Source organism: Miniopterus natalensis, chromosome 9 (genome assembly GCF_054644295.1).
Source record: "Miniopterus natalensis isolate mMinNat1 chromosome 9, mMinNat1.hap1, whole genome shotgun sequence".
Taxonomy (NCBI): Eukaryota; Metazoa; Chordata; class Mammalia; order Chiroptera; family Miniopteridae; genus Miniopterus; species Miniopterus natalensis.
This window is the reverse complement of record NC_142089.1, coordinates 53,879,993-53,905,701: the sequence shown is the minus strand read 5'-3', so window position 1 is coordinate 53,905,701 and position 25,709 is coordinate 53,879,993. Positions and strand designations below refer to the sequence as shown.

Below are 25,709 nucleotides of genomic sequence, written 5' to 3'. Positions count from 1 at the left end.
ACATTTCATATACACCTCTCAGGTATTATTTAATCCAAAGAACAATATTTGGCACCTATTTGTCAAATGAAATGGTGGTGGTGAGCTTTGCTTTTTTTTTTTTTTTAAATATATCTTTATTGATTTCAGAGATAGGAAAGGAGAGGGAGAGAGAGAGATAGAAACATCAATGATGAGAGAGTCATTGATCGGCTGCCTCTTGCACGCCCCTGACTGAGGATTGAGCCGGCAACCCAGGCATGTGCCCTGACCGGGAATCAAATCTCAATCACCTGGATCCTAGGTCGATGCTCAACCGCTGAGCCACACCCGGCTGGGCGAGCTTTGCTTTTACTAGTTTATCACCCTGCAAGTGCTTAAAACCTAGAGAAAACTACCAATCTGTAGTTGTTAAGAAACATACTTTCCTTGAAACAGAGAAAACATATTATATCTTATATCCTTTCTTATTTTTTAACTAGAAGCTGTTATCATTTATAGAGGTTTACTTAATCATTACTGAATTCTATAAGTTACTTGAAAACTCAGGGTTTTTTTGTTGTTTTTTGTTTGTTTTGTTTTGAATCCTCACCTGAGGATATTTTTTCCATTGCTTTTTCAGAGAGACTGGAGGGGGGGGAGAGAGAGAGAGAGATACATTGATGTGAGGGAGCACATCAATTGGTTTCCTCCCGCTCACACCCCAATTGGGGTGAGCCTGCAACCAAGGTATGTGCCCTAGGCTGGAATCGAACCCGGGACCCTTTGATCCTTGGGTCAATGCACTAACTACTGAGCAAAACTGGCTAGGGCAAAAAACTCAAGTTTTTTTAATGAGAATTGATATTCAAGGAAACTTGCAGTTGAAATTTTTAAAAATGAAAAATTACTTGAATAACAAATAAAATTATTCCACTATTTATGTTTTTAAATATATGGTTGTCAAACAACTTTTCTGAAAACAAAAGCCTAGGGTATTGTTATTTTTTCCTCAAAGCTTACATATTTAGCTTCTTGTTTGGATGTGTCCACTAGAGGGCCCCAATGAGAACTCCATCTCAATCTTTAAGAAAGGTACTTGTTGTTTCAAGAATTTAAGACTCCTAGATACTGATGCTGATGAATTGTGATTTTGCTTATTTAGGAGGACTTAAATAAACTTTTGCATAATATTTTATTATGTTTACCCATATTTGATTGCAGTAGTTGTGTTGCGTACTCTAACACTGTATAAGAATGGACTTAGTACCTATTGAAGACTGTGCTTTACTTCTGGGGAAGTGGATAAACCTATGCTGTATACTGCAATTTTATTTTATTTTATTTTATTTTATTTTATTTTATTTTATTTTATTTTATTTTATTTTAATTTATTTTAATTTAATTTTATTTATTTTAATCCTCACCTGAGGATATTTTTTCTGTTGCTTTTCAGAGAGAATGGAAGGGAGAGAGAGAGAGAGAGAGAGAAACATTCACGTGAGAGAAACATATCAATTGGTTTCCTCCCACAGGCTCCCCGACTGGGAATCGAGCCTGCAACCAGGTATCCTTTAGTCCGAGGGCCTACACTCTAACCACTGAGCCAAACTGACCAGGGCTGTATATTGCAATTTTACATAATCTGGAGTCTATTTAAGTCAAATTTGAAACTCACATAGAAATTTAATATGACAAAAATAATGAATTCAATAGTTTTTCTTATGAAAACAAGGGTATCTGACTACTGGCCTTTCCCACTCTATGCTTTTGTCTCTTGAGAGCATTGCTAGTTCTCTCTAGTCTCAGGCTTTAGCCCCACTTCTCTTTCCTCTGACCTTCCTCTCCAGCCCTGATTTCACATTGCTACCTGAAAGTCACAAAATGGCTTCAGAGCTATTGAAATTAAATCCTCAAAGTTTTAATTAAAGGATCAAAAGCATCATCCAGGAGAGGCGAGAGGATGTGAAGGGAACAATTAATGGTTATAAAATTGGTTAACGTTTATTGAGTACTTTCTATGTGCCAGGCACTGTGCTTAGCATGTTACTGTATTATCTCACTTCATCCTCACAGTAACTGTGTAAGAATGTTAATAATGTTATTCCTATTTTATTGATGAGAAAACTGAGACTTAGAGAAATTAAGCAACAAGCATTTAAACCCAAATGATTCTTAATTACTTAATCAGGCCCCTCACAGTGTCAAAGGAGAGAGGAATTTCCCAAGACAGTCCTAGGACTGTGCTTACTTACAAAAGCAGTTCTTTCTCTAGAGTTCCGTTGAGTCAAAATGTATTGTCTTATCTCTGCTAACGTGCAGACACGCAGTTTTTTTCTTGATTTGAGCACTTAAACCATTGAATTATTTGTATGCCTAACACTAAAGAATAAATATATATTACATCCAAACACATTTTATTTAAATAAGTTTCCACAGTCATGGTTACAAATTAAGTCTTTCTGAATAGTTGTTACCACTTTGTTTGACAATATATTGAGTGTTGTTTGCTGAAATGTCATTACAGCTTTGTGTGGCATAATATATTGTGCTGTCTGCTTGCCATATGTCTTTTTCCCTTTTAAATTGTATTCATTAAATTAATGTTTATACTGTTATTTTCTCTCTACCCCATTTTAGGGCCAAACAGGTGACCCAGGACCCCAAGGACCATCCGGCCTTCCAGGACCAGAGGTAAAATGTCTGTGGGAAGATGATAAATTTGAAAAATAAAAATTATAGAAATTAAATTTTATTGGTAAAACATGTTTTTACGTACTAGGCTTAAGAAAGATTCTCTTTAAAGTTTACATCTTTGTAAGTAGTTTGGATTAAATTTTTTCTGTTATGTCAGGAGATATGCAACAGTTATCTCCCCAAAATAGAAAAGATATTATTAGCTACATTATAGTCCTGATTCTACCACAGCTGATTTTTTTGTTCTGCACAACTATTAATAACACATATTAATATGGGGCTTGAAATAAAATTTCAAGACATAAACTCCACTGAATTTTTAATGCAAATGCTTCCAGTTTTTGCTATATGCAGATACGATTTGGATCTCATATCCTAGAATAAGTACAATTAAGTCTGTGTGGTACATATATCAGATTTGCTTGTATATTCTTTGAAATTTTGGCTTTGGCTTAATGCTTGGTGTGCAGTGGCTTTTTCCCCTTGCAAGCCTACAACATAGAAAATAAGATTCTGAGATGAAACATTTGAGATTTTAAAAAGTCATTTAATAAGTCGAAGATATTACCCCAGGGAGCTTAAGCTCCTGAAGCTCACTCTAGTTCAGAAATGTAAGTAAAAATATATACATCTATACACGTAGATATATACATACACATCCAATTCAGAGTCAGAGATGCAGCAGTGAAGCTGAGAAAATGAAGTTTTGGCTTCAGAATATGTAACTCAGAGCAGTAAAGTTCCCACAGTGTCAGGATAGTTGGCGGCATCTCTAGGAAAAGCTCTGTGCTGATGCTTTCTCACTCTCTGTAAAACACAAGATCTACTTCTTACTCCACAGCTGCCTTTCAGAGTTGGCTGGTTTCTTTAAAAAATGTCTATTTTTACTTATTGTCAAATTTTAAACACATTGGATATTGATAACTCAAAACTCTAAAAAGTTACGTTGTGAACCTACTTTTATTAATAGGGAGATGATAGGAGGTATAACACAGCAATATATAGATGTCATCATTCTGGGAAGAGGAAGTTGTTATGAGTAATTAAAACAATTATTAGCAGATAATTAAAGCAGTAATCAACAGATTAATGTAAGTTCATCTCTTTTATGAGCTTACATTCTTTTAATCATTTCTTATGAAAATCTTCCTGGAATGAATCTTGTTCACCTGTCTTCTCATGCTGAGGATACAGAACACAGTTTATCTTCTATTATTTTTAAAGGCTGTTATTATGAACATGGATTATTCTGTTGTCACTTCAGTTATAGACGGTGTGCACACTAGGAAGGATGGTGTCACCTCCTTGCTTTCAGTATGGTTTTGGAGCATTTTCTTTTTTATATAAAGCCAGGTTAAAGGATACATGGGCCATGTTTCTACTTAATGCTCGGTCTTCCAGAGAGTTGCCTTTGAGACTTTATGATTTGCAATCACCATTCAAAGCATTGTCACATTGTCTTTGCTTTCTGCACTTCTAGTGCAAGGTCCTGAGCCCTGGCCTTGTCAGCCTGTGTCCGTTTGTCCTTCTCACCTGTATTACAGTTTTTCATGGGGCTGACGACGTAACCTGTACTCTCAAGAGTTGATGCAAGGTTGTTTTGGGAAATGGGGCCTCGTCCAAAGATTCTAACTTCTTCTTGAGCATAAGAGTATACCATGTAGGCAGTCATATATTAGGCAACACTTTTATCCAAGACTTTCTCAACGTTAGGCTTTTAAGAGAATTGCAGGTCCAAGAATTTAAAATAGTATGTTTAATACTATAACAAGCCTGGAAAGTTTCTACTTGTACAATAAATGGATTTTCTCAGGGAAAAAGGTCTTATATGTTGTGTTGAATTTAAGACTTTATCCTGTAGGCAGTGGTCAGAGATTTTTCAGCAAGGGAATGAAATGATCAGACTTGTGGTTTTGATATATGTGTAACAGGAGCAAAGGTAAAAAGGGAGAGGGAGAGGTCACAAGACTAATTAAAGGCTATATGAGAGGATAGTACAAGGCCAGAGCATTAATGATGAAAGCCTGTGACAATAAAGAGAAAGGAAATAATTAGGAAATATAATTCACAGCACTCAAACCACTCAGTTCAGTTTATTCCCTTTGTGTAAGAGAGGAACAAAAGACACCTTTAATATTTCTTGCTTGCACAGTAGGGTAGAATGTGGATCACGATTTTAAAGCCAGAATCAAAAGGGAGGAGAATGATAGGTGGGTGTAGATGAAGCTTCAGCTTTGAATTTGCGGAGCTCAAGTGCCTGGAGGACATACAGGAAATGAGTCTTCTAAGTACATAGAAAACTGTAGGCCTGGAACTCAGAAGAGTAAACTAGAGATACATGTTTGTATAGTCACCCACATAGAACTATTAGATGAAGCCACTGTAGGAGGTGAAATCATTTAGGGAGGGTTTATGGAAAAAGGTACAAAACTATGACACTGGGTCATCACCCCCAGAAGGATGCAGTGTCTGCCTACAGTGCAATTTAAGTTTTAAAATGACAATATAAGGGCATTAAAATAAACTTTGGTAACTTAAAAACATGCAGAGAATTAACAATCACAATGGAAATTAGAAAATATTTGGAAATAAATGAGAACAAATCACTATGAAAATTTGAGTGTTGCACCCAGAGGGAAATTCACAGACCTCAACAAAGGAAGGAAAGTCAGGAATAAATGAGTTATGCATAGCACAAGGGTAGGAATTTGTTTCAAAAGGATAAAGAAGTTGAAAGATAGACTCTTTTTTTCTGTAAGTAGGAGACTAAGTCCCAAGAGTAAGGACTGTGTGCATGCAGAAGGTGGGCACTTGAGGAGTTCTGTGGAGAGTAAGCAAGGGAGTAACGGAACTAATAACATAATTATTATAATAATTATGAGTTGTGTTAAGAACTCAGCTGAGATGGAAAAGCCATTTTCCTAAAATATAGCTACAAAGTCCTGTAAATTTTATTGGAACTGGATTGCAAATTTGAGCCTGAACTTTCTACTGGCCAAAACAATGAAACTTGATCAATCGTATGATTCCATTCTCCCTTGGATAAAAACACATTGATTGTTCAAAAGAAGGGCAGCAATTCACGGTATTATGTTATTTCCATCTGCAAATAAAGATTTATATCATAATGCCAGAGTACAATTCAGTAAAAGTAATTGCACTAGGGGCCAAAATCATGAGTGTATACATCTGTGATAGTTTTTGTTAATTTTTGGTTGATAAAATGTTAATATCTGAAAATTTGGAATTAATATCTTCTAGATGAGAATCGAAGAGTTAGCCTGAGTATCTTGAGCGGATTACTTGGAGTTTTTAAACTGTGAATGTGATAGTGTATATATTTAATTTTATCTTTTTCTAAATGGCTTATCAGCTGTCCCAGAAACATTTATTAAGCAATTTGTCCTTGCTTCAGTGATTTTAAAATGTTGCCTCTATCATATTCTAAATATCCCTGGTTCTTGGGTCTATGCCTGGATGTTGTTTTCCACTTGAATGGTTGTCTGTTCCTTCACAAGTGTTGAATTGCTTTAATGACAGTTTTATGGTATTTTTTAAACTTTATTGAGGAATAACTGGGAATATTGACATATATAATTGTATATATTTAAAATGTATAATGTAATGAAATACATATACATTGTGGAATGATTACGATGATCAAGATAATTAACACATCCATCACCTCACATAGTTAACATTTTAAATTTTTTTGTGGTGAGAATGCATAAGCTCTATTCTCAGAGACCTTTGAGTAAATATCATATTTTTACATGTAGTCACCATGCTATACATTAGACCTCAGAACTAATTCTTATAATTGAACATTTGTACCCTTTGACCTAAATCACCCATTTCCCTCCCAGCCCCTGTCAACTACCATTCCATTCTCTGTTTCTATGAAATCAGCTTTTAAAAAAGTTTTTTAGATTTTACATATGTGATAACATACAGCATTTATCTTTGTCTAGCTTGTTTCACCTGGTATAATGTCTTCCAGGTTCATCCATGTTGTTGCAATGGCAAAAATTCATTTATTTCATTGCTGAATAATATTTCATTGTATATATACTACATTTTTATGCATTTATTTTTTGAGAGACATTGATATTGTTTCCGTATCTTGGCTACTGTGAATAATGCTACAGTGAACCTGGGGGTGCGTATATCTTCTTGAGTTAATATTTTTGTTTTCTTCAGATAAATACTCAGAAGTTGAATTGCTGGATTCATATGGTAATTTTTGAAAGTTTCTGTAATGTTTTCCATAATAGCTGCACCAATTTACATTCTCAACAATGCACAAGTATTCCCATCCATTCTAACATATGTAAAGTGATATCTCATTGTGGTTTCAATTTGCATTTACCTGATGATTAATGATGTTGAAAACCTTTTCATGTACCTGTTGGCCATCTGTATATCTTCTTTGGAAAAAATTTTTGTTCAGATCCTCTGCCCATTTTTCAATCTGATTGGATTTTTTGCTATTGAATTTTATGGGTTCTTTATTTTGGGTATTAACCCCTTGTTAGATATATGATTTGCAAATGTTTTCTTCCATTCTTCAGATTCCCTTTTTAATTTATTGATTATGTTCTTTGCTGTACAGAAGCTCTTTAGTGTGATGTAGTCCCACTTGTTTATTTTAGCTTTTGTTGCCTGTGTCTTATCCAGGAAATCATTAACAAGACCAATGTCATGGAGCTTCTACCTATTTCTTCTAGGAGTTTTACAGTTTCAGGTCTTATATTTAAGTGTTTGATCCATTTGGAGTTAATTTTTGTGAGAGTGGTCCATTTACCTTCTTATGCATGTGGACACTCAGTTTTCCTAACACTGTTTATTGAACAGACTATCCTTTCCCCATTGTGTGTTCTTGGTGCCCTTGTCAAAAATTATAGATTATTTGATCTATAGCCAAAGCAGTCCTGAGAAAGAAGAACAAAGTTGGAGGTGTCGCACTTTCTGATTACAAGATATATTACAGCTGATTTCTGTAGGGGGCAATCTTGTGAATAAACCATTGCTCTTGCAGAGACCACCACCTGTACATATTTTAGATCTTTAAGGGTGGTACTAATCTCTAACATTCTGTTCACAAACATTATGATTGGAAGTTATGTAAATGTGAATGATTGACTGATACTCGGAACCTGACTATAGGAGTATCCTTGCCTTTTGGATTCCTCATTTGACAACCCAATTCTAGTTATTTGTTACAGATTTTTTGAGATACCTATTATATATTAATCACTAAAAAATGCTGAGATGAATTATATTAGATCCTGACTTAAAGGAGCTTATATTTAAAAAATCAATATTCAATTCAGACTATGTCAAAGTCTCCACTCTCTGACTTTTCCACAGATATCAAGATTAATTAGGTTTGAAAAAATAAAATATTAAAAATCAGGTCATTTTTAGAAGTCTAGAATCAGTGTAGTCCTCAGAGAAAATTATAAAATAACCAAAGAAATTATTTCCCTTGGTCTCCTCATTCTGTATTCTTTCCCTCTTGAGCATGAGTTCTTGTCTATCTGAAATAACATGTGTCTCTTTTTCTTCCCATCAAAGCCTGTTTTTAGAGAAAGACCAGATAAATATATCTCAATCCAAGCAGTAAACGGTTAACAGCTAACTGCAATATAGTACCATTTCAAGGATATTTACACTTCAACACTAAATATAAAGCTGGAACTAATGCAATAAGCCTTGAATTTATAGAATTTTGGCTGTCATTTAGTGAGCAGGGAAAAATTTGTGAGTGGTTTGAAACTGGTACTCCTCAGAGTAATCACACCCTACAAGTGGCCATCTACACTGTCAACAGGAGGGGACGAAACTGGCCAGTGTATCCTGCTAGTGCCTTTTAGTTTGAAAGCTCAGATCTTCTTAAAAGTTGGTGAAAGTAAAGAGCTCAAGTTTTTGTTGTAAATGCTGTATTACTTGCCTTCGGCATCGAAGAAAATCTTATCATTAAAGATCATCTTAACAAATATCACTTTGAACCATTTCAAAGGTTTTTTTCTTGCTTCTTAATGTTTTACTTATTCTAGGCAGATTATGAATTTGCTGTAAATATATCTATGCATTTAGCACTTCACAGAATTAAAATATTAGAAGTATCCCAAGATAAAACATCAACTGTTTTAAAACATAACATTAAATTTTTTTATACTGATTATTTCTTAATAAGAATGTACGGAAAATACCATACAGGAATCTTTTCTATTTCTTTAAGCATAGTAGTATCAGTTTTGAATACTAACACCATGCTTTCTCCCAATGCTGGCAACAAACCACCTTCGAGTGTGGTTGCAGGATAGTTAGAATGTTGATTCAGCTGTTAACCTCCCTTTGCTACAGAGATTGTCAAATAGTTGAATTTTGGATGATGTTCTTCATAAATGGGGCCAGTTGTTTAATACAAAAATGAGCTGAGAAGAGTAATCACTGAGATATCAGAAGTGGCCAAGCAGTGGGTCCTGTTTTCCACCAGGGTGGTCCTCATTAGAGACAAAGACCAAAGTTCATTTGGAGAGTCTGCTCACATCAAGCAAAGGGGTGCTTCTAAATGGCCATTTTAGCATCTCAGTTGACTTAACAGAATAAGCCAGCCAACTGCATGAGTTGAGTAGGTCTCGGCATGATGGATTCCGTTCACTTAAACCTATTATTTTTTATCTTTTGTCACTTGGGTTTGGTTGAGTAACTTGGTATTTTTAGTTGTTATTCAAGGAGTGGTTCTGAAAGAAGACGCCTGATTAAATCAGTCAATAAAAATTTATTTCTTGAGTTCCTATTGTGTGCAAAACTGTACCTAGTAAACACTGTAGGATATATACAAAAATGTATTATCCACAGCTTGAGGAAATTTATAGTCTAGTTGGGTAAAACAAGGCATATACATATACTAGACACTGGTAAAGGCATTATGTGAGAGTTAAATAAGTAATTATACTTTGGTGTTAATAGAGAAAGTAGCATGAGGTAGAAGAATTAGGGAAGGCTGGATGGAAAAGATGGGTCTTGAATTAGATTGTTGATGAATAAATGGCACGAAAGGGGGGGGCGTTTCAGGCAGGGTAAATCATATGAGCAAAGCCTGAACATCTAGGTAATATGCATGTTGGATTTACAAAACAGCAATAAAACTGACTGTTGATACAGATTCTTTGTGTTGGTATGGACTGACAGATAAAGTTGTAAAACTAGGTTGGGGCCAAATTGCGTAAGACCTTTGATTCCAAGCATTGTCAGAGGCAGAGTATTCAGAAGCTCAGTAGTCAGGCCTAATACCATAATTCTTGTATTATGAAAAAGAGGTGGTAAGCTGATTGTTTTAAAAAATGCCCTCCATAGCCCTCACCAGTGTTGCTCCAGGGCACCTAAAGGTCACAGGTTTGATTCCCGGTCAAGGGCATGTACCTGGGTTGCAGGTTCTATCCCGGCCCCAGTCGGGGCTCGTGCTGGAGGCAACCAATCAATGTGTCTCTCTCACATCAATATTTCTCTCTCTCTTTCCCCCTTCCCCTTCCTCCCCCCTTTCCACTCTCTCTAAAAATCAATGGAAAAAAAAGCCTCCAGTGAGGACTGACAACAACAAAAATGCCCTCTACAAGTCACATCTTTGGCACCTAGTATCTACAATTTACCCTTCTTCCCACTTACACGGTTTCTTAAATGCCTCCGGTGATATACTGCAGTCACCCACACACTTGAAAAGACCTCTCCAGCAAAGGATAGCCCAAGTATTAGTCCATCATTGCCAACAGCTCCACGGCTCGCTTCTTGGAGTAAGGCGCCTTGTTCTCAGTGAGGCCTAGATGGAGGTCCACATCTCAACCAACCAGTATATAATTTTAGAAAGAAAACAAGATTGCCACAATAGTCATTTCATTTGGAAAAAGAAAGAATGGGATACAACACAGAGTGGCCCAGACCCATAGCTGTGCATTTAAAACAACAGTAGGCAGTTGATACATGCCCTTTCCTTGTAACAATATAAGTCAGCCTTTTTTAATCACCTAACTCCCCACTTCCTGGCACGAACACACACACACTGAAACGGGGAGAATCTGAGATAGTCTCCAGAGTATACATTTTATGAAGCTAGGGAATATTTTTGTTCTCTAGTGTACATGTTCAGTGCCAAGAACAATGCCTGACACTTAGTAACTACATGTCGAATGAGTGAATTGATATTCTTAATTAAGACACTCATAAGAATTTGAAATGAGTCAAATATATAGACACTGAGTAATTAAAATGATACTTATGCAAAGGTAAGTGTCCAATTATAGTTATGCTATTACCTCCAAAACAATTTGAAATCTGAGCTTCACTGATGTTTATCTGGGGACAAGTTTTTTAAGGATCTTCCAATGGTTGCTAACTGTTGTCTACCAAAAAGCAAGTGATTATCAAAAACGCCCAACACCGATTACCTATTTGTTTTATAGTTGTATTGTGCTGTAATTTACATATAAAAACTGCATATATTTATACAATTTGATAATTTTTGATATGTGGATAACTCCTAAAACCATCAGCAAAATCAAAATAGTGAACATCCATCAAACCACAAAACTTCTTTGTAATCTTTCTTTCCTGTCCCTGATGTTCCTCCCTTCCCCTGTCTACTCCTGATCTGCTTTTTGTTGCCATAGCTCATCCGAACCTAAGTATCAAATAGTGGTCAAAATAGTTTATTTAAAAATTATAAATTTAATGTAGCTTTGTGTAAATTTTAGGAAAATAACAGTGGAATTTGCAATTGACTTTGTAGGTTCTTCTAAGAGTGACTTCAAACATACTGTGTGTGAATGCTATTTAAACAAAGTCTTATTTAGTACAAAGGGTATATGCTTGTGTCATACGGGATTTTATTGTCTTTTCTGTTGTCGATTTTCTCTGCTGAGTGTTTAGGATGCAACACATAAATGAATTCAGCTGTGCTATATTTACTGCTCAAATATATAGAATTACAAAAGGGAAAACACATGAATAGCAAAAATCATTTGCAAAGATTTTCAACAATAATCTTTTTTTTGTGGCGTTTTACATCTAAAACAGCCAAAGAGAAGAGAGCCAGATACCTGGATGAATTCTTTATTTTGCATTTATTTTTCCAGAATCTCACATTTTCTGTTCATGGTTTTCTCAGAATATAGAACAGTTCCTTGATTTGCAGTTGCATGCTGCCTTGTGTTAAAGTTTCGTTTCTATAGTTTACTGGGAAAGCGAATTTATTACTTTTACCCTTAAAAAAATGTTGGCCTTAACTTTTGGATGGATTATTCTCACTCAGAAAAGGTAATCTTTTCTTTATTACTTTCCTACTTGGACTTACCTTATTACTGACATGGTATGTACTTTCACAAATGCTAAAGAACAGACTCATATGATTTTTTTTTTTTTTTTGGATCTATAGCAAATTCTCCCCTTACAGATCCTCTCTCCCTCTGGGTACATTCTTTCTTGTTTGCATATGTGAAATTTCAGTCCTATATATAGAAGCTATGCTAGTTGACTTTGGGCTTTTTTTGGGGGGGGGGGGGTTGGTTTCTCGGACAGAGGATAACTTTTGAAACTGCATAATTGAAAATAAAATTGTTCATACAATTTGTTTTTACCTTGTTTGTCAATTCAGGCCATCAAATATTTATTGAATGTGCTGTATGTCCAGCACCAGACTAAGCTTTGTGTAACTTTGCCCTCTAGGAATTCATAATTTATATGTTGCCCTATTTTAAATGATTTATTAATTTTATCTTTTTTTAATATGACTATTTTTGTAAAGAATATATTCATATCTACGTTGTTCACACTTATAAACTACTAAGAAGACAAATTTAAGGCAAACCATATTGAGTTTTGCCTTATATATATATATGTTTTTTTCTTCAATATGTTTTTATTGATTTCAGAGAGAGGAAGGGAGAAAGAGAGAAACATCAATAATGAGAGTCATTAATCAATTGCCTCCTACATGCTCCCTACTGGGGATCCAGCCCAAAACCTGGGCATGTGTCCTGACGGGGAATAGAATCGTGACCTCCTGGTTCATAGGTTCGTGCTCAACCACTGAGCCACACCAGCTGGGCTAGTTTTTGTATATTTAAAGCATGATGGATATAAAAATCAATGAAAATTTGAAAATTTTCATGAAAGTTAAATGGCCTAAATGCCACTCTTATCTATAACAACTGAGTATTTTAAAGCTATCTTATAAAATATTAGGAACGTTTAAATTTCTCAAAATATTTATTTTCAACATATTATTATAACTGAACATACTGTTACCTCCAAAACAATTCAAAATCTGAACTTTGCTGATTTTATCTGGGGGAAAATTCAATGAGTAACTTTTATTTTTTCTGTAAAGGTCTTTAAATTGTTACAAACTGTTGCCTACCAAAAAATAAATGATTACCTGAAACACCCGATACCAGTTACCTTTTTTTTACAGCTTATTCAGCTATAATTGACATTCTGAGGTAGTTATATCATAAAATAATAAGATGAATTTATTTAAATTGTGTAATTTTATAATTGTTCATGTATGTATAACTCATCACCAAGATCAAGATAGTGAACATATCTGTCAGACTCAGCGGTGTCTTTTTCATCTTTTGTATTTTCTCCCTTCTGTTCTTCCTGCCCCCACCCTTTTCAGGCTACCACTGATCTGCTTTTTGTCACAATAGACTAATTTGCATTTCTGAAAGTTTTTGTATAAATGAATTTACATAGTGTGTAATCCTTTATAATGTGAGTTCTTTTACTTAGCATAATGCATTTGAGATTGGTCCAGGTTGCCACATTCATGTTGTTTTCAATTTACTGATACACTATTGTTACTTTATCCATTGGATTTATTTATTTTGTGGATTGCTTATCCATTTGAACCTTTTTTTTTTTTTTACACCAAAAGGACTATAAATCTCAATAGAAAACAGAGACTTGCCATAGAGCATCATATACTTACTTTATTAGGACATTCTAGCTTCCAAACTTATGACTACTGCCAGAATAAGAATAACAATATTTTACTTTTATAAGATCCCAGGAAACTAATGGAATCTGCTAGTGCCTTTGGTTCCCAGGTTTTGCTTTTAAAAATGCGTGTGAAGTAGTCTGCAGCCTTTAGCAATTAGAGCATAATAAAGCATTGTTTTTACTGGAGAGAATGCTGAGTCACACTTCTTTGTGCAGTAAACAGATGTGAGGGGTCCAAAAATAGAAGACACATTTTTACTTATTATTTTTCAAGCTTCTTTAGGTTTCTACTTGATAAAAATTGATGATTAGATTATTTCTGTTAAGAAGGCACCAAATGCAGGATACAAAATAACTATACAAAGATCATTTGTGTTTCCAAACACTATTAACACACTGTCAGAATGAAAAATTAAGAAAACAATCCCATTTACAATTGCATCAAAAAGAACACAATGCCTAGGAATAAATTTAGCCAAGGAGGTGAAAGACGTATACACTGAAATCTATGACATTAATGGGAGAAATTGAAGAAGACACTTATAAATGAAAAGATATTCCATGCTTATGGTTTAGAAGAATTAATATTGTCAAAATGCCCATACTACCCAAAGCAGTCTACAGATTTAAGATAATTCCTATCAAAATCCCAATGGCATTTTTCACAGAAATGGAACAAACAATTCTAAAATTTGTATGGAACCAGAAATGACTCCAAATAGCCAGAGCAATCTTGAGAAAGAAGAAGAAAGCTAGAGGCATCATGCTTCCTGGTTTGAAACTATATTACAAAGATATAGTATTCAAACAGTATGGTATCAGCATAAAAACAGACACATTGACCAATGGAACTGAATAGAAAACCCAGAAATAAACGCACCTATATATAGTCAATTAATCTAAGATAAAGAAACCAAGGATAAACAATTGGGGGGAAGATAGTCCTTACAATAAATGTTGTTGGTAAAACTGGACAGATACATGCAAAAAAGTGAAACTGGACCCCTTATTTTATGCCATACAGGCAAACCTCATTTTATGTGCCTCACCTTATTGCTTTTCGCAGATACAGTGTTTCTTACAAATTGAAGTTTTGTGTCAACCCTGGACAGAACAGTCTATGGGCACCAGTTTTTCTAACAGCATTTGCTCACTTTTTGTGTCTGTGTCACATTTTGTTAATTCTTGCAACATTTCAAACTTTTTCATTAGTATATCTGTTACTGTGGTCTGTGATCAATGATTTTTCATATTACTATTGTAACTGTTCTGGTGCACCACAAACTGCACCCATGTAAGAACTTAATTGATAAATGTTGTGTGTGTTCTGACTGCTCCACTGACTGGCCATTCTCCAGTCTCTTTCCCTCTCCTCAGGCCTCTCTATTCCTTGAGATACAACAATATTGAAATAGGCAAATTAATAACACTACAATGGCCTCTATGTGTTCAAGTAAAAGGAAGAGTCGCACATCTCTCACTTTAAGTCAAAAGCTAGAAATGATTAAGCTTATTGAGGAAGGCATGTTGAAAGATGAGATAGATAAAAAAATGTAGACCTCTTACACCAAACAGCTAGCCAAGTTGTGAATACAAAGGAAAAGTTCTTGAAGGGAATGAAAAGTGCTACTCCAGTGAACACATGAATGATAAGTGAAACAGCCTTATTGTTGATACGGAGAAAGTTTTAATGGTCTGGGTAGAAGACCAAACCAGCCACAACATTCCCTTAAGCCAAAGCCTAATCCAGAGCAAGGCTTAATTAACTCTCTTCAATTCCCTGAAGCCTGAGAGAGGTGATGAAGCTGCTGAAGAAAAGTTTGAAGCTAGCAGAGGTTGGTTATGAGGTTAAGGAAAGAAGCTGTCTCCATAACATAAAAGTGCAATGTGAAGCGGTAAGTGTTGATGTAGAAGCCATAGCAAATTATCCAGAAGATCTAGCTAAAATAATTAATGAGGGTGGCTATATTAAGCAACAGATTTTCAATGTAGATGGAACAGCCTTATATTGGAAGAAGTTACCATCAAGATGCCAACTGAAGAGAAGTCAATGCCTGGCTTCAAAGTTTCAAAGGAGAGGCTGACTCTCTTGTTAGGGGCTAATGCAGCTGGTGATTTTAAATTAAATCCAGTGCTCATTTACCGTTCCAGAAATCCTAGGGCCCTTAAGAATTATGCTAAATCTACCCTGCCGGTGCTTTATAAATGGAACAACAAAGCCTGGGGGACAGCACATCTGTTTACAGCATGGCTTACTGAATATTTTTAAGCTCACTATTGAGACCTACTGCTCAGAAAAAAGATTTTTTTCAAAATATTACTGCTCATTGACGATGCACCTGCTCACCCAAGGGCACTGATGCAGATTTCCAACAAGATTAATGTTGTTTTATGCCTGCTATAAAACAATACAGAACAGGTTAGTGGTTGCCAGAGGTAGGGGGACAGGGTCGAAATACGTAAAGGTGGTAACAAAGTACAAACTTCCAGTTACGGGTAGTAAATGTAAAGAGGGCCAAATATATAGTGACAGAAGATGAAAAATAAAGTAAGTAGGTCATGAAGATGTAATGTACAGCATTATGGCATAGTAAATACTACTGTACTGTGTATTTGTAAGTTGCTAAGAGAGTAGATCTTAAAAGTTCTTATAAAAAAAATTATAACATTTGTGGTGGTGGATGTTAACTAGAATTGCTGTGGTGATTATTTCACTATATATACATATATTGAATCAATATGTTTTACACCTAAAGGCAGTACAATGTTATATGTCAATTATATCTGAAATTTTTAAAAGGCACCTGAAATCAGGCTGCTCTTTCTTTTTCTCACTTAGGTGTTACACTTTCCGTTGTGATGTGATGACTTAGCAGATAGTGAAGCACATTGAAGGAGAAACCGTTTTGACTTTTCAGTGTTTCCAAGTTATTTTAAATTAAAATAAATTATAGTATCCTTATGAGATTTTCATTTTTAATTTTTTCCTGTATGGTTTCATGCCAACATAATTTTTAAATCAGATTTTAGACTCTGAATGATACATTTTTTATCTTTCAGTCTGTAAGGTCTCTGAAATATTGCTACTTGGCAAGCATGGCCATGTCCTGTCATTTGATTTACATTTTAAACAGTAAATTTGAGAGTTAAAAAAATCTTTTTATAGACATATGTTATTATTAAAGTTCATTGGACCCAGTTAACTCTAATTTTTATATTTGAAAGACAAGATCTCTACTTGGCAGTAACCTGGGTATGAAATTTTCAAATTATAAAATTGTTTTCTGGCCAAGTTTTAGAGATTGCTTTTTCTCCTTTTAATAACTGTGCTGATGTTTTCTGAACTTTTAAATTAAGTTCTAATTTTAAAACAGTCAGCTTACATCATTATAACATAAGATCATATTTGTTGACATCTTTTGTCTTCTAGTCCCCCTGGTCTTTGATACTTTGTTTTTTTAATATTCCATCACTATTCTTTTAATGTTTAAAAAAGAGCAGATATTAATGCGTATATATACTAAATATTCAGTGTTTATGTGCAAGTCAGTTCCATAACTTTTTTCTTACTGTTTTATTTAAATATAAAACATAGATACAGAAAACTATATAAAATAAATGTATATCACAAACATTTATAAGAAAACACTCTTGTAACTACCACGCAGGTCAGGAATTGAACTGCCAGAGGTATTTATAGATCCCAACATACCCACAAGCCTCTCTCTCCTCCCAAAAGTAAGCAGTTCCTCTTTTTTCTTTTATGATTTATCACTCAAGTGTGCATCTTTTGAAACTACAGTTTAGGTTTATCTTATTGCTGTGTCTTTTAATCTACACAGTCTCTTTCCATTTCCCTTTTCCCCCTTATAATTTAGTTGTTGAAGATCTTCAGTCATTTAACCTGTAGAGTTTCCCACAGCCTGGATTTTGCTGATTATAGTCTTATGGTATAGTTACACGTTTCTTGGTCCTCTGTATTTCCTCAAATTGATAGTCATGTACAGAGTCCTGGCCATATTCAGTTTTGTTTGTTTGGTTTTGGCAAGACTATAGGTGGTATGTGTTCTTTCATCAGGAAGCACTTAATGTCTAGTTATCTCTTTTTGTGTGTGATGTTAGTATTAGTTGGTTACTAAACTGCGTAGATCCATTAGATCATTTGGGTGATTGCAACATGGAGACATTCTTGCTCTATCATGTCTTTTTTATTCATTGGTTGGAATGCATTCCTTCATCTATTTGATTCGTAGTGGTACAATATATAGAGGAAAGGTGGAATAAATGCTTGATTCTTTACTTTTGTTTACCAGGTTTCAAAATAATGAGTTGGCTCCCTTGCATCCTCTGCACATACAGTTTTCTTCTTGTTCTGTCATTTTGAACTTATGAATTTGAACATATTTGACATGTTTTAATCCATTGCAGTTGTTATCCTTATTGAAGTTCATATTGTTTCATATCTGGCCAGTGGGATCCTCTCCAAGCTCCCAGAGTTCTTTTAATAAGGCTCTAGATAGCTTTCTTGTTTTCTGGTAGGACAGGATGTGCTGGGCTCCTCTGAAGGTTGGACAGAAATTACTCATTTATCCATGGGGATGCTCTGAACCAGTGGTTGTACACCAGTGCCTAAAGGCTCAAAGCAGCCACCAACATGTTGTCTTTTTTCTTTTCAGAAGAAACAAGTCAGTTATTCAACAACGACAAGAATCTTTTATTTAGCACCTACCCTGTGCCAGGTGTTGAACTGGTTATGGGGAATATGATTGTTAATAAAACATAAAAATGTCCTCAAGGAGTTTACAATCTGATGTGGAAAACAAAACAAGCCAAAACATGACATTAAGTGGCACTGTAGTACCCAGGATGATGTGAGAGTTCTTAGAAGGGACATGACTCAAGATATGGGGATCAAAGAAAGATTTCCAAGGAAAATATTATTCAATCATTTATTTAATTAAAACATAAGACTTCCAAGTGAAGAAAGAATTATTTAAGGCAGAGAAGGCATAAGTGAACCTGATTTCCTTTAATTAGAAAAGCAGTCAGTAAGTCTGTATTAAACATATTCTGTTCCAAAACTTCCAGAAATTTGATTCTGTGACCAGTCTTTCTGTTACCACTGCCTTTTTTCTGCCAGAAATGTTCCCAAGTAATACTTTTTTTTTTTACAGAATCCAGGTTTTAAATTGGAGTCAAGGTATTTCTGTCCTAATCCAGAGTGGATGAGTCAGTACCCTTTCTCTTGATTTTCCTTCCAAGAAGAGTATTTCAGAATCAACCTTGCTAATCTCTCTTTTACTTGTGGGAATTGTTATTACCTTCATATTTACCCCTCCACTGAACTACATTTTCTAGCTGACATTCATGTTTAATTTCAGCCTTCTTTACTTTTAAAGATGCTGGTTCTTGAATTTGTATTACTTTTTATTTCTTTGTCTATGTCCACAGGAAACTGAAACAGTTTTATCTGTGACAAAATTAATACAAGTAAAATTATAGTCATTTATTATCATTGTTGAAACTAGTCATGATGAATAACAATCTAATTCATTATTTCAGCAAGAATATTAATCTAATCATTTAGAGTAACATTCTAGGCCTTTTCCCGGCACAGTTTATTTAACATTATAGTACATCTCTGTTTCTTGAGCCAACTATTTTAGACTACTGAAGTATCATTTCCAGAAAGGTAAAATTATGATTCTCAGGCAAATATAAAGTAAACATGGGTCAGAAATTATATTCAACTCATTAATTAATGATGGTACTAGTAAGAAGTTAAGATGAATTCAAAGAGCACTTGAAGAGATAAGTATTTATAGACATATATGTGAGTGCTAGAGTAAGGTAGTTGAGTTAGATACAAAACTAATCAAAGCCCTATATATTAATCCATAACCTTTGGGGTTATTTTTCTCATCAGACAGTAGTTATTTATGTCTCTACTTAGCAGAAATCTACAAGTTACTGTATGGTTAGTAAACAGTGAGTCTAGCAAAGTACATTCCCCTAATCCTTGGGTGGCTCTGAGTCCCATGTGGCATTGAAAGGACCTGTTATGGACCGTTTGCCTTTTTTTCAAGTTGTAGATGATTTTTGAATAAGACTCCCACTCTCTTAGACTGGATGAGAGGTCTGAGGATTGTTTGTGAACACCTCACAAAGCAAGCTGTTTTAGGGCACTTTGCAAGTGCAGTGTTCCAGTGTTAACTGCCTAACAATTAATCTTTAATATTGAGTTTTTGAGGAGTACAAATCATTCTAACTAGGCATGAGAGAAAAGCAAAGGGAATTTTTATATGCTTGATATACTTAAAGCAATTTGCTATGGAATAAACTTTTCATTTTTTTGTTCCCTAGGGTTTTCCAGGTGATATTGGTATTCCTGGACAAAATGGCCCTGAAGGATCAAAGGTAAACAAAAGAAAAAGAAAAAAATTTGATACCTATAGTCCTCTAATCTCACATTTCAGTGAGTTAGTTTTAAGAAAGATTTTAGGAAATCAGAATATTTCTGGATATGTTTGAACAGTCTCAGATGCATTTAATACACTTTGTACATCTTGTTTCAAGGTAATCAGGGAGTAGTTTGCATGTCTGGATCCTTTGATGCCCTTTGTTAAGTAAGAATCTGTTATCCAATTTTTCAGGTTCAGGTCATCGAAAATGATTTTTCTGCTTTGGTCTGGACTTAGGTTAGGATGACAGTATTTGCAAAGCACATAAATCACTGAAAAAGTATTTTTTTGAAGAGATGAAAAAAACACACCTAAAAACAATAGCTTATAGTAAATGGGTGAGAGTGTTCTGACCACTGAAACCCTTTAGTGCCCATAGAGTATCCACTAATTAAAATAAAAGAAAGCCTGCGGTGTGCTGGGACTTCTTTGCACAAAATACCTTTAAGAAACCTAAGCATTTTGAGCTTCCTTTACTGTTATTATGTATATGTATATAGCAAAATTTTAAACACCAAGCTTTGTCAGGCAGACTGACATAGAATGAACATTATAAGCAAATAAATTATTGTGAAAATAAAGACATCGAAAGATGAAAAAGTCTGAAGTTTGGAGAATTATCAGGTTATGAAGCCAACTGTGGAAGGCTTCAGTACGAGTAGAGAGGAAGCTGTGGAAAGTTATCAGTATGAGTAGAGAGGAAGTGATGGGAGATGAATCTGTAAAGAGTATCAGTATAGACACAGTAGTCCCGCATTATCCACAGTTTTGCTTTCTGCAGTTTCATTTACCCTTGGTCAATGTGGTTCAGAAATATTAAATGGAAAGTTACAGAAATGATTCATAAATTTAAAGTACATGAAGTTCTGATTAGTGTGACGAAATCTCACGTGGTCTTGCTCTGTCTCACCGACATAATGAATCATCCCACTGTCCACAGTATTCACACTGTGTATTCCTGTTAGTCACTTAGTAGCCACCTCCATTTTCAGATTGGTTGTGGCTATATTGCAGTGTTTATGTTCAAGTAACCCTTATTTTACTTAATAATGGCCCCAAAATGCAAGAGTGGTGATGCTGGCAATTTGGATATGTCAAAGAGAAGCTGTAAGTGAAAACTGAATACACTACAATGATATATTTTGAGAGAGAACATATTAACATAACTTTAATTGCAATATATTACTATAGTTGTTCTATTTTATTAGTTATTGTTATTAGTTTCATACTATTCCTAATTTATGAATTAAACTTTATTATAGGTATGTACATATAGGAAAAAACAGTATATTTAGGTTTGGTTGCTAGCCATGGTTTCAAGCATCCACTGAGAATATTGGAACATACCCCCTCATGGATTACTATATAGTACTATAGTAAATGTTTTACAGATTCCTCATTTAATCTTCACAACAGCATTATAAGGTAGATATCATTCCTGTTTTACAGTGGGTTAAGTTATTCCTTCATAGTCACATAACTGTGACCCAGGTGTAGCTTCAAAGTCTGATCTCTCAACCATTTAGCTTCGGAATTAAATTATGGAGAACATTCAATACCAGCCTGAAGAGTTTCTACTTTATCCCTGGGCATCATGAAGTAATCAAAGATATTTAAGTAGTAAAGAGTCCTTGGTGATTTCTGTTTTAAAAAGATACCTCTTGTGTCAGAATGTAGGATGCTATAAATAGAAGATAAATTGAAGGCAAGGAAATGAGCTAGAAAAGACATTACGAAGATCTGAAATAGGACATTCATTCAATCAGCAAAAATGTATTGGCTGCCTCCTATATGATAGCCATTGTGCAGAACTTAGGGCTGCAAAGGTGAAAAGTGCTGATCCCTACTTTCAAGAAACTTACAATCTAAAGACATATATGCAGGACAACCTTTATATGAACCGTGAGTGACATATGATAAGGATACTGTGTGAGTGTAGGGCTGGGGGCCCCGACTGCACTTTGCAGAGAAAGCAGCAGGAGCTGACGTGATGAAGGAGCAGGAGTTTGAGGACGGACAGGTGAGACGCGTGGCATTCAGGGAAAGGAGGCTTGTGAGAGATTGCCGAGCAATAAATATTTGGAACCTATTTATACTAAGAGTTATTCATTGTTTATGTGAAATTCAGACTTAACTGGGAATTCTGTATTTTATCTGGCAGTCCTACTGGCCATCGACGAACTTTCCCTAAACACAGTGACGTTTCCCCTTCCTGTCTCCAGAGAAGAATTCCTCCTCCTCTTCAGTATTCAGGCTCCACATATGTTTTGCATCAAACCCTCTCTTGACTCCTGAATGACCTCATGCCATCAATTATCACCTTTATCCTGATCTCTGACTCAAAATTTCCTCTTTGCCCTTAAAATTATTTTCACTGCCCATGTTGTAGGTCAGGCCCTCAAGGATTAGTGTAAGAACCTCAAGTGTTCTTCCTGCATCCAGTCTGGCGTTTCTTCAACTCTCCTTCCAAGCTGCTGATGGAACAATGTGTGTCAAGTGTAGATCTCATCATGTCACTCTCGGGCTTAAATCCTTCAGTAATCTCCACAGCTTCCAGGTTATGGCTTTACTTCTTTATTTTTTACACAGGGTTCCTTATGACCTTCCCTGTAGTAGAAAGAATACATGATAAAAGAATGATACAAAGTATAGCATAGTAAATACATAAACCAGTAACATAGTCATTTATTATCATTATTAAGTATTATGTATTATACATAATTTTATGTATAATACATATGGCCAGCGGTGCAGTAGGTTTGTTTACATCAGCATCACCACAAATACACGAGTCATGTGCTGTGCTATGACTTTATAACAGCTACAGCATCATTAGGCTATAGGGATTTTTCAGCTCCATTGTAATCTTATGGGACCACTGTCCTATGCGTGGTCTATTGTTGACCAGAACATTTTGTGGCACATGACTTAGTTAGATTTACCATCACTCTTCTAAAGGCATTACTCTGTTTAGAGTACCGAATGATACCACACTTGTCCAAACCTCACAGCATTCTGCGTGCTGTTCTTTTTGTCTGGTATCTCTCTACCTTCCTGTGCCCTACTTCATCTAGCACCTTCACATCACACACCACATTGTCCAGGAAGCTTTCCCTGTTCCTCCCAAATCTGAGATATCCCTTGTCTGTATTCCTGAAGAAAAAAAAAATCCATCAAGCACTTATATATTATAACTGCCGATTTGCTTATATTCTCTGTTTTGGAAATAGAAACAATACAACTTGATAATGGATTAAATAAATGTGATGGGAGAAAAGGAAGTCAACAACCTGGGACTGACTTGGCTTATTTCACTGACTTAAATAAGGAGCTCGGGAGTAGGAGCAGGTTTGGAGGGTGGGGAAGAAAAGAAGTTTGACTCTGGGCATATTTAGGTTGCAGTCCTGTTTGACATCAAGGTGGAAATAATCACTAATTGTAACACAAGCTGAAAGGTAGATATAGTAAATAGTAGCATGAAGGGAAGCTGAGATAGAGATGTAGTATAGAGAAGGGGGTTGTGAACTTCTTGTGTCTAGTTTTAGCCCTTCATCTGCTGTATACTCGGGAACTTGAGCTTGATACATATATAAACACATTTATTAATTAATTAAATAATTCATTTATTAGTATTTACTGAGTTCCTTTTATGTGTTAGGCCAAGTACTAAATGTAGGATAATCAAGAGTTTTAAACCATGGCCCTTCCCCTGGATGAGGTTACAGTTTAGTGAGAAATTTTTTAAATCACAAAATGTTGTAGGAAGTGCTAAATAAAAGGTAGTGAAATGCTGCGAGAGCCCAGATAACTGAGCAACAGATTCTGTCTTAGGAGACTAGAAATTACTTCAAGAGGAAGAGATCATTGAACTTAGAGTTTTTAAGTATGTGGCTCATACTAGGTGAAGAACCGGATAGCTTTCCAAATTCTTCCTCGTTGGGAAGTTTTATTTCTCTCGAAGTTTTGTCAAGAATAATGTCAGAGAACTGAAGAAAACCAACTGCCTTTTGAATATTAATAATGACCTTTAAAACTTCCTTCTCATGACTTCCTTTAGTCTTAGAATTACAGTGCTTAAAAACAGGACAAAAGACCTGAAAGCCAGGTATTTTAAGGAGAACCATGGTTGACTTCCCAGTGGGCAGTATCACCTTGTGGGGTACTTTGAGCTTGTCGCCTCACCCGTACTAACATCATCAGACTGTTTGATTTTATAAACATCACTGGGTTTTAAAATACTGTCTAGAAGAGATAATTTTATCGAAAGAACCAGAATATTTTAAAGGAAGAAGGATATGACTTTACATTTTGTAGGTTGAGAAGGACCTGCTTTTGTCTCTCTTCTTGGTCCTTACTATTTGCCTCGAAACTGTTTAGAAACAGAGGAAAAACAGAGCCAGACCCTGTTAGCATGATGTGTTTCTTTAGTTGTCATGTTGAGAAGGATCTATAGGGTGTTTTCTGAAATAAAAATACTTTTTTTTAGTTATTTTGATCAATTTTTATTCAGCAAGCATTTGATTTTTGACAACATGCACTTTGATTCTCGAAAGATTTCTTTTAATTTTGAAATTTCTAATCATGTTCAGATTGCCACTTTCTTTTGTAAATTGGCTTCTCTTACCAGTTTATATCATGAAGGGAGATTATTTGAAGAGCATTTAGTCCCAACAATGTATTCCAGACTCTGCTGGTCTCTTAACAGATTAAAACACTATATATCCTCTCTGTCTTTTTTTCAGACTTTCTGAACCCTCTATTATGTATGTATTGTACTATTGTCAGATTAACAGTGGGACCCATTGCTTTAAATTTAGAAGTACTTTTTCTGAAAATGTGTCTCATTGAAGAGTAACATACTGAGCAGATTATTTGAACTTGAACATACTGTTTAAAAATAAGTTTATCCTGTTTCCCAACTTTTTGTATGCTTTGTAGTTTGCTGCTCATCTACCAGCCCACCTCATCTGGATAACTTCCTAATGGGAAATGAATGGTACCAAATAGTATTGTCCATCTCCAGATTAATGCTGATGGAAAAAAATGTTAGTTGAGTTAAAGTTTTTATTATGTGTGCTTATGTTGCTTTTGTAGGGAATCCTTGGAAATAGAGGGCCTCCTGGACCTCCTGGTCTCAAAGGAACTCAGGTATGGAGGAAATAAATATCCAATCAACAATTTTTTTATTTCAGTCTTTCTCCTTTTAATTTTTGTAGAATATTAGCTTTTGCTTAAAGAAAACATTGCTTTTGACAGTGATAGAAAACGTTTATGTCAGTGGTCTCCATGGAATGTCTGAAGAATCTAGGCCTAGAATCTCACTCATATGTAGAATTTATACTTACTATTTGTGTCTATTTTTTATTTATAACCCAATAAATTATATCTTAATTAAATTGTGACTTGAACAAAATGTTTGTTAATGAAATAAATGGATATATGATTCTATAAAGGTCTGTATATGTTGTTCAGATGTGGTAACACACTTTTATTCAAAGATGAAAAATTAGTATATTTAGAAAACATGTCAATAAATGGAATAAAAACATTTATTTTTTATTTTCTTAAAGAGTAATGTATAAAAATTTA

The 25,709-nt window shown here is 35.0% G+C and overlaps 1 protein-coding gene across 1 annotated transcript in view; it reads left to right on the top strand.

Moving 5' to 3' along the window:
• The window catches only part of COL24A1 (collagen type XXIV alpha 1 chain), a 251,664-nt gene that overhangs the window by 91,396 nt on the left and 134,559 nt on the right, over positions 1 to 25,709 (top strand). The window contains exons 21-23 of the mRNA XM_087820561.1: positions 2,599 to 2,652; positions 20,023 to 20,076; positions 25,215 to 25,268. Coding sequence (XP_087676687.1) covers positions 2,599 to 2,652; positions 20,023 to 20,076; positions 25,215 to 25,268 — 162 coding nt within the window. The remainder of the gene's footprint in view (positions 1 to 2,598; positions 2,653 to 20,022; positions 20,077 to 25,214; positions 25,269 to 25,709) is intronic.